The following is a 19602-nucleotide window of genomic DNA, read 5'->3' as shown; positions in this document are numbered from 1 at the left end:
TTTTTTCAAAAGTGCCCCAAAACTAGTGTCTGGAAACAGTAGCTCATTTTACGCTTTCCCTTCAGTTGTTTCATTCACACAGTAATTCCCTGTTGGTTTCAACCCACATATTTAAAGGATTATATAGCAAAACCTGAAATCCTACCTACTGGCTTACAACCAACATGTAGTTCTTAACAATTCCTTCTTTTCTCCATTTTAAACATTTCTATTTACATTTGTCAGACTTTGGAGGTCGACTTTCTTATATAAACTTCACTTTAGAACATATACTGGAGGAGCACCGCCTGCTCTCCAAAAAGACATTTCTTAACAAAAATGTCATATGCTTTACATAATCTAGTCAAGAAGGCCACACACAGCTGCAAATGGCAAATAGCTATTATTTTATTGGTAAACTTGATAAGCTTCATCTACTGACTTCTAAATACACTTGGACGGATAAAAAAGCCAATTGAAGAAATATATTTATTGAACTATTTTCCATAACATTATTGGCAAAGTGCCATATGGCCTTTTTAATGTCTGAATATTTCTATATTTTAAGACAGATGTTATTGTAAAGCTTTAATTTGGCATTTACGTGAAGAAGTTGGAGGAAGAACATCACTTATTTTTTTCTACAAGAATGTATTCAAACCTCAGTTCAGATAATTTCCATAGAATTAAAGAGAACATTTGTCTGCCACATTAATGCAATACTCATCCCAGTAAGGATGTTGCTTGTTTATTTGCAGTTTTTTTTTCACTTATCATTTCATAATAAGTTCTAGCATCAACAGACTTCTGTAGAAACTGCCAAGTAAATCTGAATATCATCAGTCTTTGGAATGTATGAAATTATGGCCAGAAACATCTTAATTACAGTGAACAGATAATATACGACAGTCCAGCCAGAGCAAACCACCCACTGCTTGAGACGATATACTTCAATGCTCTATTTCTCCTACCAGTTAAATATTCTCTTTGGGACATTAGCAAAAAAAACAAATGTCAAATATTGTATGTTTTTATAGGAAAAAGAATCCCTCACAGCTAAAACTGATGAGACGTTAGAAGTGCATAGGAATGGTTGGCAAGTGTAAAGGCCTGAAATAATTTTTCTTTAGCATTAGATACTATAAACATGCTAAACAGTAGAACAAGGCTACATCAATACAAAACAATATACACACCCTATCTTTATGTCCCTCTATGTTGACCCTGCCTAATTAGCACACCTGTCTTGAACAGAACAACCTCGGACCTTAGTTCTGCCCACCCCTATATAAGCTTAAAGATAGGTCCCACAATTGGCAAGGTTCTATGATGATGGAAAGAGAAGGTCAGAAAAAAAATAATAATACGAACAGATAGGAGGCAATCAACACCAAATGAGAAAAGCCATTTCTATGTCTCATGCTTCCATGCTATTGAGGCACTACATGCACCCTCTCCACATTTGCAACAGCGAGATAAAGGCTTAGGAGGCCTGAAACATCACCACAACAATGTCTAATATTGTACAAGTGAGAAATACAAACCTTGGGGCACGTTTATTAAGACCAACGTTTTAGACGTTGGTCTTAATAAGCCTCTGGGCTGGTGGTGGATTGACGAAGTTATGTAGAGGCATCGGCCTGTACATAACTTCAGCGTATCCACCACCTAGTCTAAATGTAAGACAGCTTCCTTCCTGTCTTACATTCAGAAACAAAGAAAATACAAAAAACAGCGCCTCATGTGCGATATAGTCTTAGTAACAGTATAAGTATATCGTGCGTATTGCGATTACTGGATGCTGTTGTGAGGAGTCACAACAGCTATATAGGCCTTGTTGGTATCTGGCCCCACAAGCATTGGGGAATGCCTTGCTGCTGCCCGGTCACTTCCTGTCTCGATTCCACGAGCTCCAGGAGAATTTTTAGCAGGGTGAAATGTAAAAAGTGAGAGACCACTTCTTTGGTGTTGCTGGCATATAGAGGAGTCTTCAGAATAATTCAATATTCTATTATTGAGTATCAGTCAACGCGTTTTAAGGGCGAAGCGCCCTCATCATCAGAACAATTTACAGAATGTTTATTCTGTAAATTACATAGAAACATAGAATGTGTCGGCAGTTAAGAACCATTTGGCCCATCTAGTCTGCCCAATATATCTGAATACTATGAATAGCCCCTGGCCCTATCTTATATGAAGGATGGCCTTATGCCTATCCCATGCATGCTTAAACTCCCTCACTGTATTTGCAGCTACCACTTCTGCAGGAAGGCTATTCCATGCATCCACTACTCTCTCAGTAAAGTAATACTTCCTGATATTACTTTTAAACCTTTGTCCCTCTAATTTAAAACTATGTCCTCTTGTAGCAGTTTTTCTTCTTTTAAATATTCTCTCCTCTTTTACCTTGTTGATTCCCTTTATATATTTAAAAGTTTCTATCATATCCCCTCTGTCTCGTCTTTCTTCCAAGCTAGTTTTATCCTGCAATCCATGTACTAGTTTAGTAGCTCTTCTTTGTACTCTCTCCAAAGTATCAATATCCTTCTGGAGATATGGTCTCCAGTACTGAGCACAATACTCCAAATTAGGTCTCACTAGTGCTCTGTAGAGCGGCATGAGCACCTCCCTCTTTCTACTGGTAATGTCTCTCCCTATACACCCAAGCATTCTGCTAGCATTTCCTGCTGCTCTATAAAATTGTCTGCCTACCTTTAAGTCTTCTGAAATAATGACCCCTAAATCCCTTTCCTCAGATACTGAGGTTAGGACTGTATCACTGATTTTATATTCTGCTCTTGGGTTTTTGCGCCCCAGGTGCATTATCTTGCACTTATCAACATTAAATTTTAGTTGCCAGATTTTTGACCATTCCTCTAGTTTTCCTAAATCCCTTTTCCATTTGGTGTATCCCTCCAGGAACATCAACCCTGTTACAAATCTTTGTGTCATCAGCAAAAAGACACACCTTACCACCGAGGCCTTCTGCAATTTCGATGATTAAGATATTAAACAATATGGGTCCCAGAACAGATCCCTGAGGTACCCCACTGGTAACAAGACCATGGTCTGAATATACTGCATTGACTACAACACTCTGTTGTCTGTCCCTCAGCCACTGCCTAATCAATTCAACATAGATGTTCCACAATCCTCTCTTTTAGGGCTCATTCAGACGGCCGTATGCTATCCGCAAAAATGCGGATCCGTTTTTTTGCGGATTAGATGCTGACCTATTCACTTCAATGGGGCCCTTTTCTATTCCAAGGTTCCGCAAAATAAATGAAACATGTCCTATACTTGTCCGTGAAAATCAGGACATGGCCCTATTGAAGTCTATGGGTCAGCAAAAATACTGAATGCTATCCGTTTTTTTGCGGATCAGTTTTTTTGCGGATCCGCAAAAAAACGGATAGCATTCAGTATTCTTGCGGACAGCATACGGCCGTCTGAATAAGCCCTAAGTATGGTTTCCATTAATTTCCCCACTATTGATGTCAGGCTTACTGGCCTATAGTTGCCCGATTCCTCCCTACTACCTTTCTTGTGAATGGGCCTAATGAAAAGGGCGCTCCGCCCTTGAAACACATCGACCGATAATCAATAAAAGAATATTGAATTATCCTGAAGACTCCTCCATATGCCAGCAGCGCCAAAGAAGTGGTCTCTCACTTTTTATGTTTCACCCTGCTGTCTTACATTTAGACCATTTTGTACACCTAAACCAGGCGTAGAAAAGAAATACGATGGGCTTGCTGACCCATCCCCTTACGCACCCACGCACCCTTTTTTAGACCGGGCAGGGAAGAATTTGCTGATTCTGCCACACCATGACGTGTGACAGAATCTGCACCAGATATACACCACAAAAGTGGCATATATCTGGTCATAAAAGAACCCCCGTTTAGGTTTTCCTTTTTTGAGCCATAAATCTTGGAACTGAATCACTTGTGTGATAATAAAATTGCAATATATAAACAAAAGCAGTTCCCCTCTCTGGCCAAGAGACGTAATTCCAGAAACTTCCATGAATGACCAACATGGGTTAAAGGGCCATGAGTTACTGATGGAATTTATTGTACATTTGTTTATATAACTCTACATGCATGTCTTTGCACTTACAGAGGACCTTTCACCACTCTTGACATGCCTGTTTTAATAGTTTCATGCATTCCCCATGTAATAACACTTCTGGAGCATCTATTCTTAGGTCTCTATGTTGTGCCATTTCTTTATTTTTTTCTACTAGAAGGTATAATTGAATTGCTATTAGCCTTCAGTAAGGGTTCAGAGGGGTGGTAACAAGTTGGGGGGGGGGGGGGTGCACCTGCACAGACTCACTTTATCCAATCAGTGCTGCCATTTTCAATGATAACGTCTAGAAAGTTGTAGAAATAATAAAGGAATGGCAAAACATTGAGCCATAAGAATAGATGTTTCAGAATTGTTGTTACATGGGGAATGCATGAAGCTATTTAAACAGGCATGTCAGGAGTGGCAAAAGGTCCTCTTTAATGTTGATTGTGCTTACAATATTCATCATTAGCTTATATATCATGATCATATGAAACAAAAACAAAAAAAATTAACCCTTAGGATACCGGAGGTTTTTTGGTTTTCATTTTTCTTCCCTATTTTCCTTGAGACATAACTTTTTTATATTTCCAGTCACCTAGCTGTATGAGGGCTTGTTATTTGAAGGACAAGTTGTACTTTTTAATGCCACCATTAATTATGGTATAAAATGTAGCGGAAAGCAGTAAAAAAAATTCCAAATGGGGTGGATTTTGGAAAAAACGCAATTCCTCCACATCCCGATTTGGGATGTGCTGACTGACCCCTTTTTTTCTTTGCAATTCCTCCACCGTTTTACGAGTTTTGTTCCCACGGTATTTCGTTTGCGGCAAAACTCACCTATGACCTCCATTCTCTGGGTCAGTACGATTACAATGATATCCCATATGTATAGGTTTTAAAATGTCTAAATAGCGTAAAAAATAAATGTAAACTTTGATAAAAAAAATTTCTTTTATATCACCATATTCTGACCCCCATAACTTCTTTATACTTATGTCTACTGAGCTGCTTAGGGGTTCATTTTTTGTGGGACAATCTTTAGTTTTTATTGATACCATTTTGGAGTTACTTTTTGATCAAATTTTATTACATGTTTTGGGGTAAGATAAGCAATGAAAAAATGGCAAATCGTTACGCCATTGGAATTTTTTAAATAAAGTGTAGATGATACCCATGATGTTTATATTTATTGTTATTTAGGTATTTATTTTTTAATTATATGGAAAGGGGGGGTGATTTAAACTTTTTTTAAATATATTTTTTAACATTAAAAATTTTTGTGATGATTTTGAAGCTCATATATGAAAATATATTTTTTTGATTAGGGATTTTTAAAATGAGATTTACACTAAAATTGCTAATTTCTTATCCTGGCCAGCCATCTTGTGGCTAAAATATGAAGTGCAGCATGAACACTTAAAGCCTCATCAGCGAGGCTTACAGTGTTCAGCGCAACTACCGATGCCCACATTGGCTGCACGGGGCATCGGTAGGAAGCCCGGACGCATGTTTTTGCGCATTTAGATGCCGTGATCTCACTCGATCACTGCATCTGAAGCCTTTAAATACCTATCGGTTGCAGTAATTAGCAGTAGGTCTCTGCTGTTTGATACAGCAGAGATCTGCCGGCCATGGCGCCCGCTGCACGTACAAGCGGGTGCCATGTTTATACATCGCTCCAGCGCCGTACATGTATGGCGCTGAAGCAAACAGGTTAAGGGTCAGAAACAGAACAAAACTAGAAACTAGTGACTTGCTAGGGGAAGGTCACTGTTGAGGCCAATGATTGGCTGAGCAGGCATGTCCTACATGCCGAAATAGAACATGAAGTCGAAATCAACAGAGACCGGATAAATGTTGGAATGAGAGTGGTAGGGGACATGCAAAGTAATTGTGGTTGCACAATCCCTTTAGGGACCTATATGTAAGAAAGATCATAACAGCATGTAAATCAGGGCAGAACCTTGGACAATTTATGACATGAGCTCTGACTAGACAGGATTAAAATATGGGGGATTTGATAGGATTTATGTCATTTTTGCATATTATTATTTTTTATTAAAAGTTATGTTTTATTCATTTATGGTAAGCACTCTGTGATTTCATAATATCTTCTTTGGCAATCTTTTGTTTTGCACTGAGAATCTTCAATATCCCCAAAGAATTGATTTTGCATGAACTCTTCTCCAAACACTTAGTGAAAGAAGTTAAAGAAGCTGACCCATTACTAACATCATACATGGTGTCTACTGCAAATATAAATGACCACCATGCAATACTACATATTTTTTTAGAGTGGATGGCAGGGGAAATATGATCAGCTGATAGCAACTTCCCTGAGAAAAATCAGCTGCTCAATGGGAGGTATGGTGTAATGAGCTGAACACCATGTTAGCACATTAAATAGGTTTTCTGGGCATAGAATACTCATGACGTATCCTTAGGATAGGTTATCAATATCTGATCAGAGGTGGTCTGACTCATCACACCCCTGCTAATAAACTGTTTGGAGATCCCATGTCACTTGTTAAGATTTTTTTTCAACAAGACAGATATTTACATGGACACAGATTAGCATTAGTTTCTAGCTAGCCAGCATTTAAACCTTGGTATATCCCAAGCAAGCCACTGTATCTATCACCTATGACCCTGACGACACCATCAACTTAGCTCATAGCAGCCATCAAGATCAACTGAAGGACAAAGCAGCATCTCTAATAATCCTGTTATCAGCATCTCTAATAATCCTTAATGTGGCATCGCTGTTATGTTAAGGTTAAAATTTAGCACTGATGGATGTATAATCAACTATATTGATATGCTTTACTGAATGTAACCTGTATTTCATGCACATGTTTATGTTTGCATAACTTTGTACAGTAATGTGTTATAGCCTATTGTCGCAGGCTGATCTAAAACAGTAAGCAAATTTTTCTTCTGTTCCTCAGTTTCACCCTATCCTTGCAATAAAAGCTGAAGTCAAAGTCACTCCTGTGTCAATGAGTTGCTAGCAGGGAACATAGTTTCCTGTCAAGTTATGATCCACTTACATTTAAGGTTGACAGAACACCCATGATAACAGAGGCCCTTATCTCCTTCACATACAGGAAAATGACTATAGAATAAACAGGAATATCATTTGGATGTAAAATATTATGGAAGATAAGTTGAAAAATAGTAATTTGTCTCAAAAATATATATACCAGTCAAAACTTGTGATCCAGTCCAAACAATTTTACAGAGTAGTATAACTATTGCTTTAAATTAATGTTACTTTTTCTCCTCGTATTAAAAATGTAATAAATTAAATTAGATGTTTTATAGACTAAAACATCTGATCACATACAGATCTATTCTTCCTAAGCTATCATCTTGGTTGATTAGGTGGGCATGAAATGACCACCTTTTTAAAATAAATGAGATTTTGTAATAGAATGGCAAGAGATATCTATCCTATATGTTTCCATGTGTGCCAACCCAGTGGTTGTGTTGTGTATTGCAGTCTGTCAAGCTTTGCAAGCTTGCCAAAATACTGTATTGTATTTGTTTCATGAGAAATTGGAGTCCTTAGACAAATTATAGCTAAGCTAAAGATGGCCACATCTGTATCTGAAAATGGCACACTTTAAATAGACAGTATTCCTTTAAAAATAGAAACAATTACCAAACTCAATCGTACTTATATGAATAAACAGTAATGTCACACCTAACTACAAGTAATTACTACATATTAGAAAAGTAATTGTAATAAATACACTTCACACTATACATAAAAATTGTTTACTGGTTCACGTGAACCTTAATTTATAATGTTTAACTATATGCATCATTTTGCAGTGCAGCTCATGTAACATAAACAATGTTATACCTTGAAGTTGTGAAAATTCCATAGACAAGAGTAGATCGAGGATTGTCTGCTTCCATGAGAAAAACATCCTCTGTATTAAAAAAAAAAAAAAAAAAAGATTTTAATATTAAACATGGTACCATATTAGTATGTACGTTTTCATTTAGTACTAGTAGTTGTATTAATAGTAAAATGTACTTTAATCACTATGATTCTTGCTGACCATTTTAGATTATGTAAGAAAATAACAAAGAATTGTCAGCAAGATTTACCAACATAAAGGGGGAGATTTATCAAACTGGTATAAAGCAGAACTGGCCAAATTGCCCATAGCAACCAATCAGAATCCACCTTTCGACTAAAACTAACACATTGTTTCGCTCACTATCTACCAAAATGGGTAAAGACATCAAATAAAATCATAATAAAAATATAAAGTCAAAATATTTAGTATAAATACCAGGGTAAAAATTGATCACAGAGCGTAGAAAAGTTGGCATCACAGAGAAAGAGAACACAACCATAATTATAATCTCACTAAAAACCAAACAGTCAAAAGCAATACATATAAACATTAGTGTTGATCGAGCACTAAAGTGCTTGGGCCGAACACATAGGGATGCACGGGTGCTCGGTAGTATAATGGAAGTCAATGGGAGAACCCGAGCAGTAAACCAGGCACCCCCTGATCTGAAGAGGAGAGGGTGTCTGGTTCACAGATAAAGAATAGAAATTAATGGAAACACCACCAAAACTATTTGGAAACAGCAAGGGGAGGACATCTGGATTCATCGTGGACTCCTATTACCTATGACATACAACCACACAAAGGCTATATGCCCAAATCCGGGTATGTGCAAGCCCACAATCTATCCATGAGACAGATACAGTCAGCACACCTTACAATGGCAGCCTTGTGCACTATGGGACATTTAAAATCAGCTCTCATCTGACTGAGTGCCAGTAAGCCTCAAAGTTACTTCATATCTGTTGGATGGCTTGGGTGGACCTGAGCATCTAGATCATTATCGTTAGGGTGACAAAAAGTTTTCTGATTGTCCTTTCAATAACCTTTCTATACAGTTTTGTCATGTAAACTCATTTGCATAAACATGGGCATATGGGAAAGACATGCAAATGAGGAGAATCTGCTTTGTTTTTCAGCTGAAAAACCATTTGCATAGAAAATTTGCGATAAAAATTCACGATTATAATATTCACGATCTACACTACTCATGAACAGTGCCATCTATTGGATTCATAGTCTTGTGATAAGACTATGAAACCAATAGATGGCGCTGTTCAAGAGTCATGAACAGCGCCATCGATTGGATTCATAGTCTTGTGATAAGGCTATGAAACCAATAGATGGCGCTGTTTATGAGTCATGAACAGCGCCATCGATTGGATTCATAGTCTTGTCATAAGACTATGAAACCAATAACATATAAAGCATCATCAATCCTTACATAAAGACGCACTACCATGAGACTGCACAATAATAAATCCACATGAACTCTGAAATGTGTTTTATCTTTGTTTTCACTGCACATATCTGTAAAAAAGGAATATGACCTGTAATTTGATCCAAAATGTATCTTTGAATGTAAATGTGAAAATTATATCAAAACCTAATAAAATGCATTTTAAAAGAAAAAGACTATGAAACCAATAGATGGCGCTGTTCATGAGTCATGAACAGCGCCATCTATTGGATTCAGTCTTTTCATAAGTAGTAGAGTAGTGTTGATCGCAAATTTTTCATGCAAATGGTGTTTCAGCTGAAAAATAAGCAGATTCAGCTAATTTGCATATGACCACGCTTATGCAATTGAGTTTACATGATAAAACTGTATAGAAAGGTTATTGAATATTATGTTAGGACAATCAGAAAACTTTTTGTCACCCTAATGATAATGATCTTGGTGCGCAGGTCCACCCAAGCCATCCAACAGTTATAAATCAACTTTGAGGCTTACTGGCTCTCAGTCATATGAGAGCTGGTTTTGAATGTCTCAGAGTGCACAAGGCTGCCATTGTAAGGTGTGATGACTGTATCTGTCTTATGAATAGATTGTTGGCTTGTACATACACAGCTTTTGGCATCTAGCCTTTGTGTGATTGTCTATTGTATGTCATAGGTAATGGGAATCCAAGATGTATCCAGACATCCTTTTCATGCTGTTTCCAAACCATTTCGGTTGTGTTTCCATCAATTTCTAACCTTTTTCTGTGAACCAGACACATTCTCATCTTCAGATGCTCGGGTTTCCCATTGATTTTCATTGTTCTTGAGCATACACAGTATTTGGCTGAACACTGCGATGTGCAGAGCACAGTGATGCTCGAGCCGAACTACTGTTCGGCCGAGCATGCTCGCTAAACACATGAGTAACCTCACATATCTAACAGACAATACAGGGTCAATGGAATATATTCATGGCAGTACAAATAAATACCACACACTAATATCAAGCACTATGTAATATGAAAACCAAAGAACCAAGCCACAATCAGCCCAGTACATATAAAAATTGCATTGTGCACACAACTAACTGCTTCATGATTGGGGGCAGATCCCGCAGTGACATGCATTTTGGAAAAACCTTTGTTTGGGGGTGGCTTCATCTCAGTAGGACCCAAGTAGTAAAAAAAAAAGAAGTTAACAAACATAGGTTTTACCATTATTGCTGTGGTTTTGTGATGTGTTTATATATAACTATCCATTGTGAAATACACTTGTTACATTTTAACCTGAAACAAATCATGGCAAATAACCATATCACAAAACTGAAGCAAACCTGGTAAAACTGAGCACAATTTTTAAACCCTTTTTTAATTAAGTGTACCCCCACAGCTGCCAGTAAATATATAAACCTAATGCACTAGTCCAAAGACATCAATGGAAGGTGCATGCTGGAGAAATCACAGCATAAACAATTGAGCTCTGATTTTTCCTCAAGATTCATTCACTCAAAAGAAAAGCAGACAGGACATGGACATCATCTGTGAGTGGTCTGATTAAAAATATGTCCATGTTTAGAGGCTGAAGCACAAACTAGTTTAACATTGTTTATGTGAACGAGTCCTGACTCTTGCTAGGTATATGGTCTCTATTACTCTGTGGCCACTGTTTGTTTATGAGTTCTACTGAGGAACTTTACTACTTTAGTGTCAGTGTGTTAATTATAGAATGATCTGCTCTGTGGCAGGCAGAGTAATTATCTCTGTTATTTGGCTATATGCATATGAGTTATATACTGGCTTCACATTTCTCCTTATCTGACTGCTCTGATGTCTCCTTATCATTTACTTCTGTACCTGCAAAAGCAATTCAGGCGATTTAACCTTTGCAAAGCCTTCCTGAGAAAATAACTGTTACATTATCTGTAGGTAAAAAGTGTAGGGTTTAGCTATCCTGATTTGTAATACAAACCGGATTCCAAAAAAGTTGGGACACTATACAAATCGTGAATAAAAACTGAATGCAATGATGTGGAGGTGCCAACTTCTAATATTTTATTCAGAATAGAACATAAATCACGGAACAAAAGTTTAAACTGAGAAAATGTACCATTTTAAGGGAAAAATATGTTGAATCAGAATTTCATGGTGTCAACAAATCCCCAAAAAGTTGGGACAAGGCCATTTTCACCACTGTGTGCCATCTCCCCTTCTTCTTACAACACTCAACAGACGTCTGGGGACAGAGGAGACCAGTTTCTCAAGTTTAGAAATAGGAATGCTCTCCCATTCTTGTCTAATACAGGCCTCTAACTGTTCAATCGTCTTGTCCCAACTTTTTGGGGATTTGTTGACACCGTGAAAATTTGAATCAACGTATTTTTCCTTTAAAATGATACATTTACTCGGATTAAGCGTTTGATCTGTCATCTACGTTCTATTACAAATAAAATATTGACATTTGCCATCTCCACATCATTGCATTCAGTTTTTATTCACAATTTGTTTAGTGTCCCAACTTTTTGGGAATCCGGTTTGTAAATAAAAGGTAGCAAAAAGGAGACATAAGAAGCAGCACTAAGGTGAAAGAATAAACATGGATTTTTTTTTTTATCAATCTGTGAAGTGCTGTCCACCCTACTTTCTAATGCCCTAGGCACATTCTCTTATGTACCTTGTTGTAAATAGGGCCCTGCTTCTCATATGGCTCCATCGATAGAAACATTTAAAAAGTCCTGGTTGTAAGAATATGATGGCACACAAACAAGTGTTTTATTCCGCAAAAGGACTAAACCATAAAAACCTATATGAATTTGGTATTTCCATAATCGTTTCAACAAACAGAATACAATTAATTAATCTATTATACTGCAAGAAAACAAAAAAAATGATTGTAGTTATTTTTGCATTTCCTCTAGAAATACTTAAAGGGGTTATCGAGGATTAGAAAAACATGGATGCTTTCTTCCAAAAGCAGCAACTCACCTGTCCATGAGTTATGTCTGGTATTGCGGTTTTGCTCCATTGGAGACAATATGGCAGAGCTGCAATACTGCACACAACCTTTGGACTGGGGTGGCACTGTTTTGTGCATACATTTTTTATCTAATCCTGGACAACCCCTTTAAGAAAAGGTAATCAATATGTAACCCAAAGTGGTGTCACTGAATATTAAGTTATGGCTTTTGGAATGTGACATATTTTTGTCTCATGTCAGCTTTACTTCACCTGTTCTCCGCATCACTGCATCCTGACAGAATGTCTATATGTACTTCCTGTTTTTATCAGCTTCCTGCTGGGTTTGCTACATGTACTTGCTGTTCTTGTCAGCTTCCTGCTGGGTTTTCTAACCAAACCCAACATGCTTTGCTCTGCAATGCTTCTCAGGGTTTGCCCTATGTGACACACTGTTCTCTCTGCAGCAGTCTTACCACCTATGTCTCCCCTCTCTATGTAAGTTAGGACAAGCAAGCTCTGTGAAATATTACAGAGCAAATAATGCTTGATTTGGTTAGCAAACCCCACAGGAACCTGATGAAAAAAACTAGGCCAGTCCTGAAGAAATTAATATTATTAAATCCTTGGCCAATCTTTGATCAAAACCTGTTTTCACCAGCAAGTATCTCCAGACAGTGCACTTTTATAAAACATATAAATTATATTTACCCACCTAACTCATCAAAATGAGTCTCGGTCCCATCATCATCCATCACTGAGCACACAAGCCGTGCCTTTAAAAATGTTGTCCACTTGTTAACAAGACTTCTTTGTCCACCAATATCATTCTAGAAGGAAAAGACATATTACTTAATGAGGACCATTAGTAAGTGGTTAAAACATCACAACCAAACTAAATGATTCAGGGAGAACAGTATATACAACCTTCTCTATATAACCCCCTCATTGCAGTGTTTGTAAAACAGTGTCCAGAAAACAAATTAATGGGGCAGATTTAGTAATGGAAATGCACCAGAACCCTGCCTTGTAACACTATTTACTAAGTTCCCATTATAGCATGTTGCTAGAAAACAGGAAATGACTTTGGCTTATTGGAAAGAGGCATGGCTCAAGATGCAACAACGTGTACCAAAATTCTGCTGCAAAGTAAGCCATCTCATAGGTGGTATAAAAGAAGACTAGACAGTCTACAGTAAACATGCACTAAATGTATCTTTTAACATCAAACACTGTGATAAATCTTTAGGTTGTCTATTCTAAGTTTACAGGGTCTAAACATAAGCCAATATTAATATATCTGCCCAGATGGATTTTTCTTGAACTAAACAATAAAATTGTCTCGTTCATGGTCATCAGCCAATCACGCATGAAGTGCTCTGGTGATGAAACATCAGGATCTGAAAAGCCTTATTTTAGCAATGTTCTTTTATTAAATGCAATTAAGCTAGACATAGTCCAGATGGAAATAACTAGACACTGAAGAAGAGTCATGAACCATATTAGATGTACCAGTCCATGCCTCCATTCTATGACTCATCATGAGCAGGAAATAAACTGAGACCAAATGTAATTATTAGACCTCATTACATTGTTTGTCACTAATACAGATGAAGAAACATGTCTTACTGGGCAAACTCTTGCTATCATGGAATGGATTTGCTTTGTGCTGCCACTGTTGTCAGTCAACCTTTCTTTGAGAAAGAAATAAACTTTTGCATCATTTGGATCTGTTCCATCTGGCAGGATCTGGGCATCCACAAAAATTGGCTCTAGAACACAAAACATTGAAGACATTCACCTTGAAATGTAACCTGTATGACATCATTATTGTTTCAGTTTTATCTATCTATCTATCTATCTATCTATCTATCTATCAATCTATCTATACTGTTGCCTTTAGTTCTGCACTGTGGTGTGCCCCACTTCTTGCGATCATCTGGTAGTGTAATACTGTTGCCCATTACCTCGATCATTGGGTAATCGGGATCTTTTAACATGTTAAAAAATCCTGGTTTGCCAGCGGCAGATCTTACTGTGTAATAGGTGCTCTGCTGCCGGCAAACAATGAGTCAGTATAGGGATGAGCAATGCATTAGCAATCACTGGTCCCTACACTGAGGAGGAGATCGCTGCATATAATAACAGTGGTCTCCTCCTCTAGCGAACAGGCGATTGATGGGAGGGAATGCTTTTGCTTGTTCATCGGGTAATCAGCGGCAGTGTTACACTGCCAGATGATTAGCAATCATCTTAACAATAACCTGCCTGTGTAATAGGGTTTTAACCACAACTGATTGGGACTTGGAAATTCACAAGCAGACTAGATGGCTACTGTTTTGGTGCCAATGCTACAGACAACCACATTCCCCCAATTAATGTTGCTTTGCTTTGATTCGGCACCCCTACATTATCTGCAAAATAGTGAGTTGCCCAAGCTGCCACATTTCAAAAAACCTATATATTATATGAACCAGAAAAAGAGCACCATGCATTCTCGCCTCATGTAAAGCAATGCAAATTTATAACACTAAAATAAATAGTGATACAATAGTCTCAAAAATAACCACAAAGGTTTACAAATAGTAATACCTGGAATGCAAAGAAATATCTACAGAAAGAAGGATTCATATTAAAAAAAATATATGGTAGGTTTTAATCTACTGAAGTAAAAATATAGACAATCTGTCATCACAGAGAATTTTTGTATTTTTTATTTTTTTTTGGGGGGGGGGGGGGGAGATGGGGGGGGGAGAAGTGCATGCCCCATGCATATACTGTAACCACTGGTGTGCCTTCCACAGAGGTACTGTAATAAACAGGTGCTTGCAACCCTATTTTATACAATGTAAAGCATTATGTAATACATTCAACTGTGGGAGCAATCGGTTACATAAATACCTATATAAAGGAATGTACCTCCATATGAGATTAGCGAGGTATGCATTCCTGTAGTGAGACTGCAAAGGTGCCGGACAACAACATATGTGCACAAAAGATAAAATAAATATGCAATAACCTAACACAGGTCCGTAAAAGAGGTGCATGTACCATAGCAGGACTAGAGCATCCACAGTATAGGATATGTGCCAAAAACTGGTGCACACTCATATGTATAAAGTTAAAAGGATTTACATTTTTTGTAAATTTCACTTGCTCATATATACCGTATCACTTTATAGACACTATCAGGCCTCTCTGTCCCCAGTTGAGCTCACAATCTACACTCCTTAACAGTGAAATTGCAACATCAAGAAGGACAAGCTCTAGGTTTATGAAAATCAAAGTAGCAGGTGTCACTACATTCTGCAGAAGATCAAATATTCAAGCACCTGGGTAAAATTTGTAGCATGGAGGACGGGCATAAAAGCCAGATTGAAAGCAAAGTTTTTGGCCACATGAAACCTCACAAAATGGATCAAGTTGTGTGGGATGATTATGCGATGCCTACTGTTCGTCAGAGTGCCAATTATCGTCACTTGTCGCCAACTGAGAGGGACAGTAACCTTGAGCTGAAAGACCATGGTTTATTACTTCGGCAGATTGCCTAGGCCAAGAAGTCAGCACTGTTCAACTTTGTGTGACTCCTTGGTTGGGAGAACAACGAAGAACTGGAATTACAGTAAACGGTGCGCAAATTGTCTGATTAGAAGAATAGTGAATAGGGATCCATTCTGTACTGCAATAGAAATCTAGAAATCAATTACATCCCAAGACTAGGGTGGTAAACATTATTTCCCAAACAATTAGAAGGCATTTGCATGACAATTGGCTATGAGTCAGATGTTCAGCTACAGGTGTTCCACAGACCTCATGCCACAGCTCTTTAAAGCTATCATGGTGCACTGCAAGAAGGCAATGGAGGCTGGAATAGAGGTCTATTCTCTTCAGCAATGAATCTTGGTTTTGTCTGGGAAACAATGATAACCAGAGATTGGTTTGGAGGCCACATGAGCAATGCCATGAAGAGACCTTCACAAGGGAATGTCACACTGATCATACTTCTAGGATTATGGTGTGCAGTGGCAATGTATGGTAGTTGGACCACTGTAAACCTTATTTCAGGTACACTAACAGTTTGACATTACATTGACTTGGTCGTAGAACCAGTAGTAGGAAAATTTCTCCAAAGTGTCTCAAGAGGTGTTTTTCAAAAGGACAACACCAGGCCACATGTTGCCTGTACTACAGTGAGCAGACTGCATGGCGTAACCGTGCTACCATGGCCTGCAGCATCTCCAGACTTGCTGATCAGCAATTACAAAGGATCTACCAGCCAAGAGTCTTAATGATTTGTGTGACATAACACTCCTCAAATTACCATTAATAGCTCCTTTGATAGCATGCCAAGGTGTATAAGTATGAGCGGCGATTATACTCCATACTGAATAAGGTGATATGTTTTAAATATTTCCATTTTTTTTGTCATTCGCACCACATTAACATGTCTATCAATCCTGTCATTCCCATAATGCCTCAACTTCTTGGTGTTAAAATTTCAATATTGAGGAGTGTAAATTCCCTACCAGAACATCAACATACAAATTCCATGTAGATGTTGTCCTTGGTCGGATTCGAACCTAGGATCCCAGAACTGCAAGGAACCAGTGCTAATCACTGAGCCACCAAGGTGTAATAATGCAAATCCTAAGACAAGATGACATGTAAGAGAGATGCAAAGTGATCATTTCAATAATAATATGTAATGTGCTTGAAATTCCAAAGTATCTTACCACTTAACCACTTGGAGTTGTGCTGATCCGTTCTCACTGGATTTCGTTTTGTAAGACTGCGAAAAATGGCAGAATCGGTGCCCATGAAATCAATATACATTCCCGAAAAGAGCTCTTCATCTATAAAACAGTGCATTGTCAAAAGACAGATCTGACCAATAAACAAGCTGGAACATGTCTAGTCATTTACCATGCACGACTACGTATCCTACATAAATCATTCAAAAGTTTAACTTTTCCTCTAGATTGCATGAGACATTCTCAATCTATAGTACAAAGAAAAAAAATAAAGTAGAATTTGGAAGTTCTGCTGCAGGTTTTTAAACCCTCAATTGCTATTTAATGTTGGTAATTTCTTTTATGACATTATAATCTTCAGCGATTTAAACGGCTACATACTATGTGGATATTACCTTCGGGCACGAAGCCATCTGATTACCCAGGCACATAAAGGGAACATACTGTTCTGTGCCATAGCTTCAGATTAGTTCTATCAGAAGAATGTAAGCTGCCATATATATAGTAACAAACATGTAACACTTTACAACTGAGGAGACTGAGCGCTTCACATATGCAGTCAGGATTCTGAACTTTTGTACCCATTTTCAGTCCAGGAATAATATCATTTTAATCACTCTATAAACAATAGAAGAGTATGACAAGTCTGCATGCAGGCGTTTCATTTGTAGCAAATTTTATTAGTGACACTCAGAAACGAGAAGTAAATTCTATTTACACCTTTCACACAATGTGTGTAACGTTTATATGTGCTCATTATAATTTGGCAACTACAGAATGATTATTGTTAGAAAATCTTCTCATGTGCCATGGAAAGTCCACAGAAATTGTAATTCCATTCTGCTATAACTTAGGGGAACAAATTAATTGGAATAGGAGCCCCAAAGTGGTCACAGTTACATGATGGACATATATGGTATGGACAAAGTAAATTAATGGAAAATCAGAGTAAAATGTTAGCCAGATCTGAAAAAAGTCATTTTGGGTTAACTACAATCTTCTTCTCTCCAGACTGCTGGATGTGAAAGATACATGTTGTTTCTGCTTCTCTCTTTTCCCTCTTATGTTGGCTGAAACTTCAGCCTGGTACGAAACATAATCCTTCTGTGAAACTACAACACTTATGGTAAAAACTATAGGATCAATAGCAATGGCTATAGCCAACTGTAGCCACCTGGGTATTACAGAATTACAACTCCTAGCATACCCTAAAAGTATGTGGCTATGAAGTCACACAAGTTTTGGCTAGAGAATTACTGGTTAGATACCACTGATTTACACTATCCTTAGAAAACTGACAGTTTAAATAAGAATAGAGAAAGTAAGAGCAGGTTGACACAGAGTTTTTGGAGGAGGATTTTACTTCAGGTTCTTCAGCCAAAGCTAGAAGTGGATTCAAAATGAATGGATAATATAAAGGAAGAACTTATATTTCTCCTACTGGATCCTCTTCTTGCTAAGAGGCTAAACATAAAATCTACCTCAAAACCTCCTCCAAAAACTTTGTGTGAACCTACCCTAAGGCCCCTTTCACACGGGCAGAATTTCTGCATGGATGCAATGCGTGAGTTGAACGCATTGCACCCGCACTGCATCCGGACCCATTCATTTCTACGGGGCTGTGCACATGAGCGGTGATTTTCACACATCACTTGTGCGTTGCGTGAAAATCGCAGCATGCTCTATTTTGTGCGTTTTTCCTACAAAGCAGGTCCCCATAGAAGTGAATGGGGCTGCGTGAAAATCGCAAGCATCCGCAAGCAAGTGTGGATGCGGTGCGATTTTCACGCACGGTTGCTAGGCCTTAGGCCTCTTTCACACGGGTGCCATGTTTTTGGCCCGGATAAGATGCTGATGCATTGCAGGTGATGGATCATGTGATAGACCATTTGATGAGCACAGTAACGTCATCAAAGGTCCTTTTCCTACTACACAGCAAAGATGAACATAGAAGAGAAGCCAGGCTGCGTGAACAAGTGGCTTAAGGCAAGTTCAATTTTTACTATGCATTCTGTATTAAGAATGCTATTATTTTCCCTTATAACCATGTGTTAAGAGAAAATAATACAATCTACACAACACCTAAACCAAACCTGAACTTCTGTGAAGCAGTTCGGGTTTGGGTACCAAACATGCCGATCTTTCTCACGCGCGTGCAAAACGCATTCAAATGTTTTGCACTCGCGCTAAAAAATCGTGCATTTTCCCACGATGCACCCGCATTTTATCGTCTGAAAAAGGGCTAAGGCCTAGAAACCGTGCGTGAAAATCGCACCGCATCCACACGTGGTCGCAGATGCTTGCGATTTTCACACAGCCCCATTCACTTCTATGGGGCCTGCGTTGCGTGAAAAACGCACAAAATAGAGAATGCTGCGCACAAGTGATGCGTGAAACTCACCGCTCATGTGCACAGCCCCATAGAAATGAATGGGTCCAGATTCAGTGCGGGTGCAATGCGTTCACCTCACGCATTGCACGCACGCGGAAATCCCGCCCGTAAAAAAATAATATTTTTTTTACAAATAT

The 19602-nt window shown here is 38.2% G+C and overlaps 1 protein-coding gene across 1 annotated transcript in view; it reads right to left on the bottom strand.

Moving 5' to 3' along the window:
* SEMA3C (semaphorin 3C) overlaps positions 1 to 19602 on the bottom strand; it is a 179571-nt gene that overhangs the window by 52898 nt on the left and 107071 nt on the right. Inside the window, exons 7-10 of the mRNA XM_044280127.1 lie at positions 17056 to 17175; positions 13952 to 14094; positions 13038 to 13152; positions 7925 to 7994 (exon numbers count right to left, since the gene is read on the bottom strand). Of these exons, the coding sequence (XP_044136062.1) occupies positions 7925 to 7994; positions 13038 to 13152; positions 13952 to 14094; positions 17056 to 17175 (448 nt within the window). The remainder of the gene's footprint in view (positions 1 to 7924; positions 7995 to 13037; positions 13153 to 13951; positions 14095 to 17055; positions 17176 to 19602) is intronic.

The sequence above is a fragment of the Bufo gargarizans genome, chromosome 2 (genome assembly GCF_014858855.1).
Source record: "Bufo gargarizans isolate SCDJY-AF-19 chromosome 2, ASM1485885v1, whole genome shotgun sequence".
Classification (NCBI taxonomy): domain Eukaryota; kingdom Metazoa; phylum Chordata; class Amphibia; order Anura; family Bufonidae; genus Bufo; species Bufo gargarizans.
The sequence above is the reverse complement of the archived record's forward strand: the minus strand, read 5'-3'. Positions and strand labels throughout refer to the sequence as shown.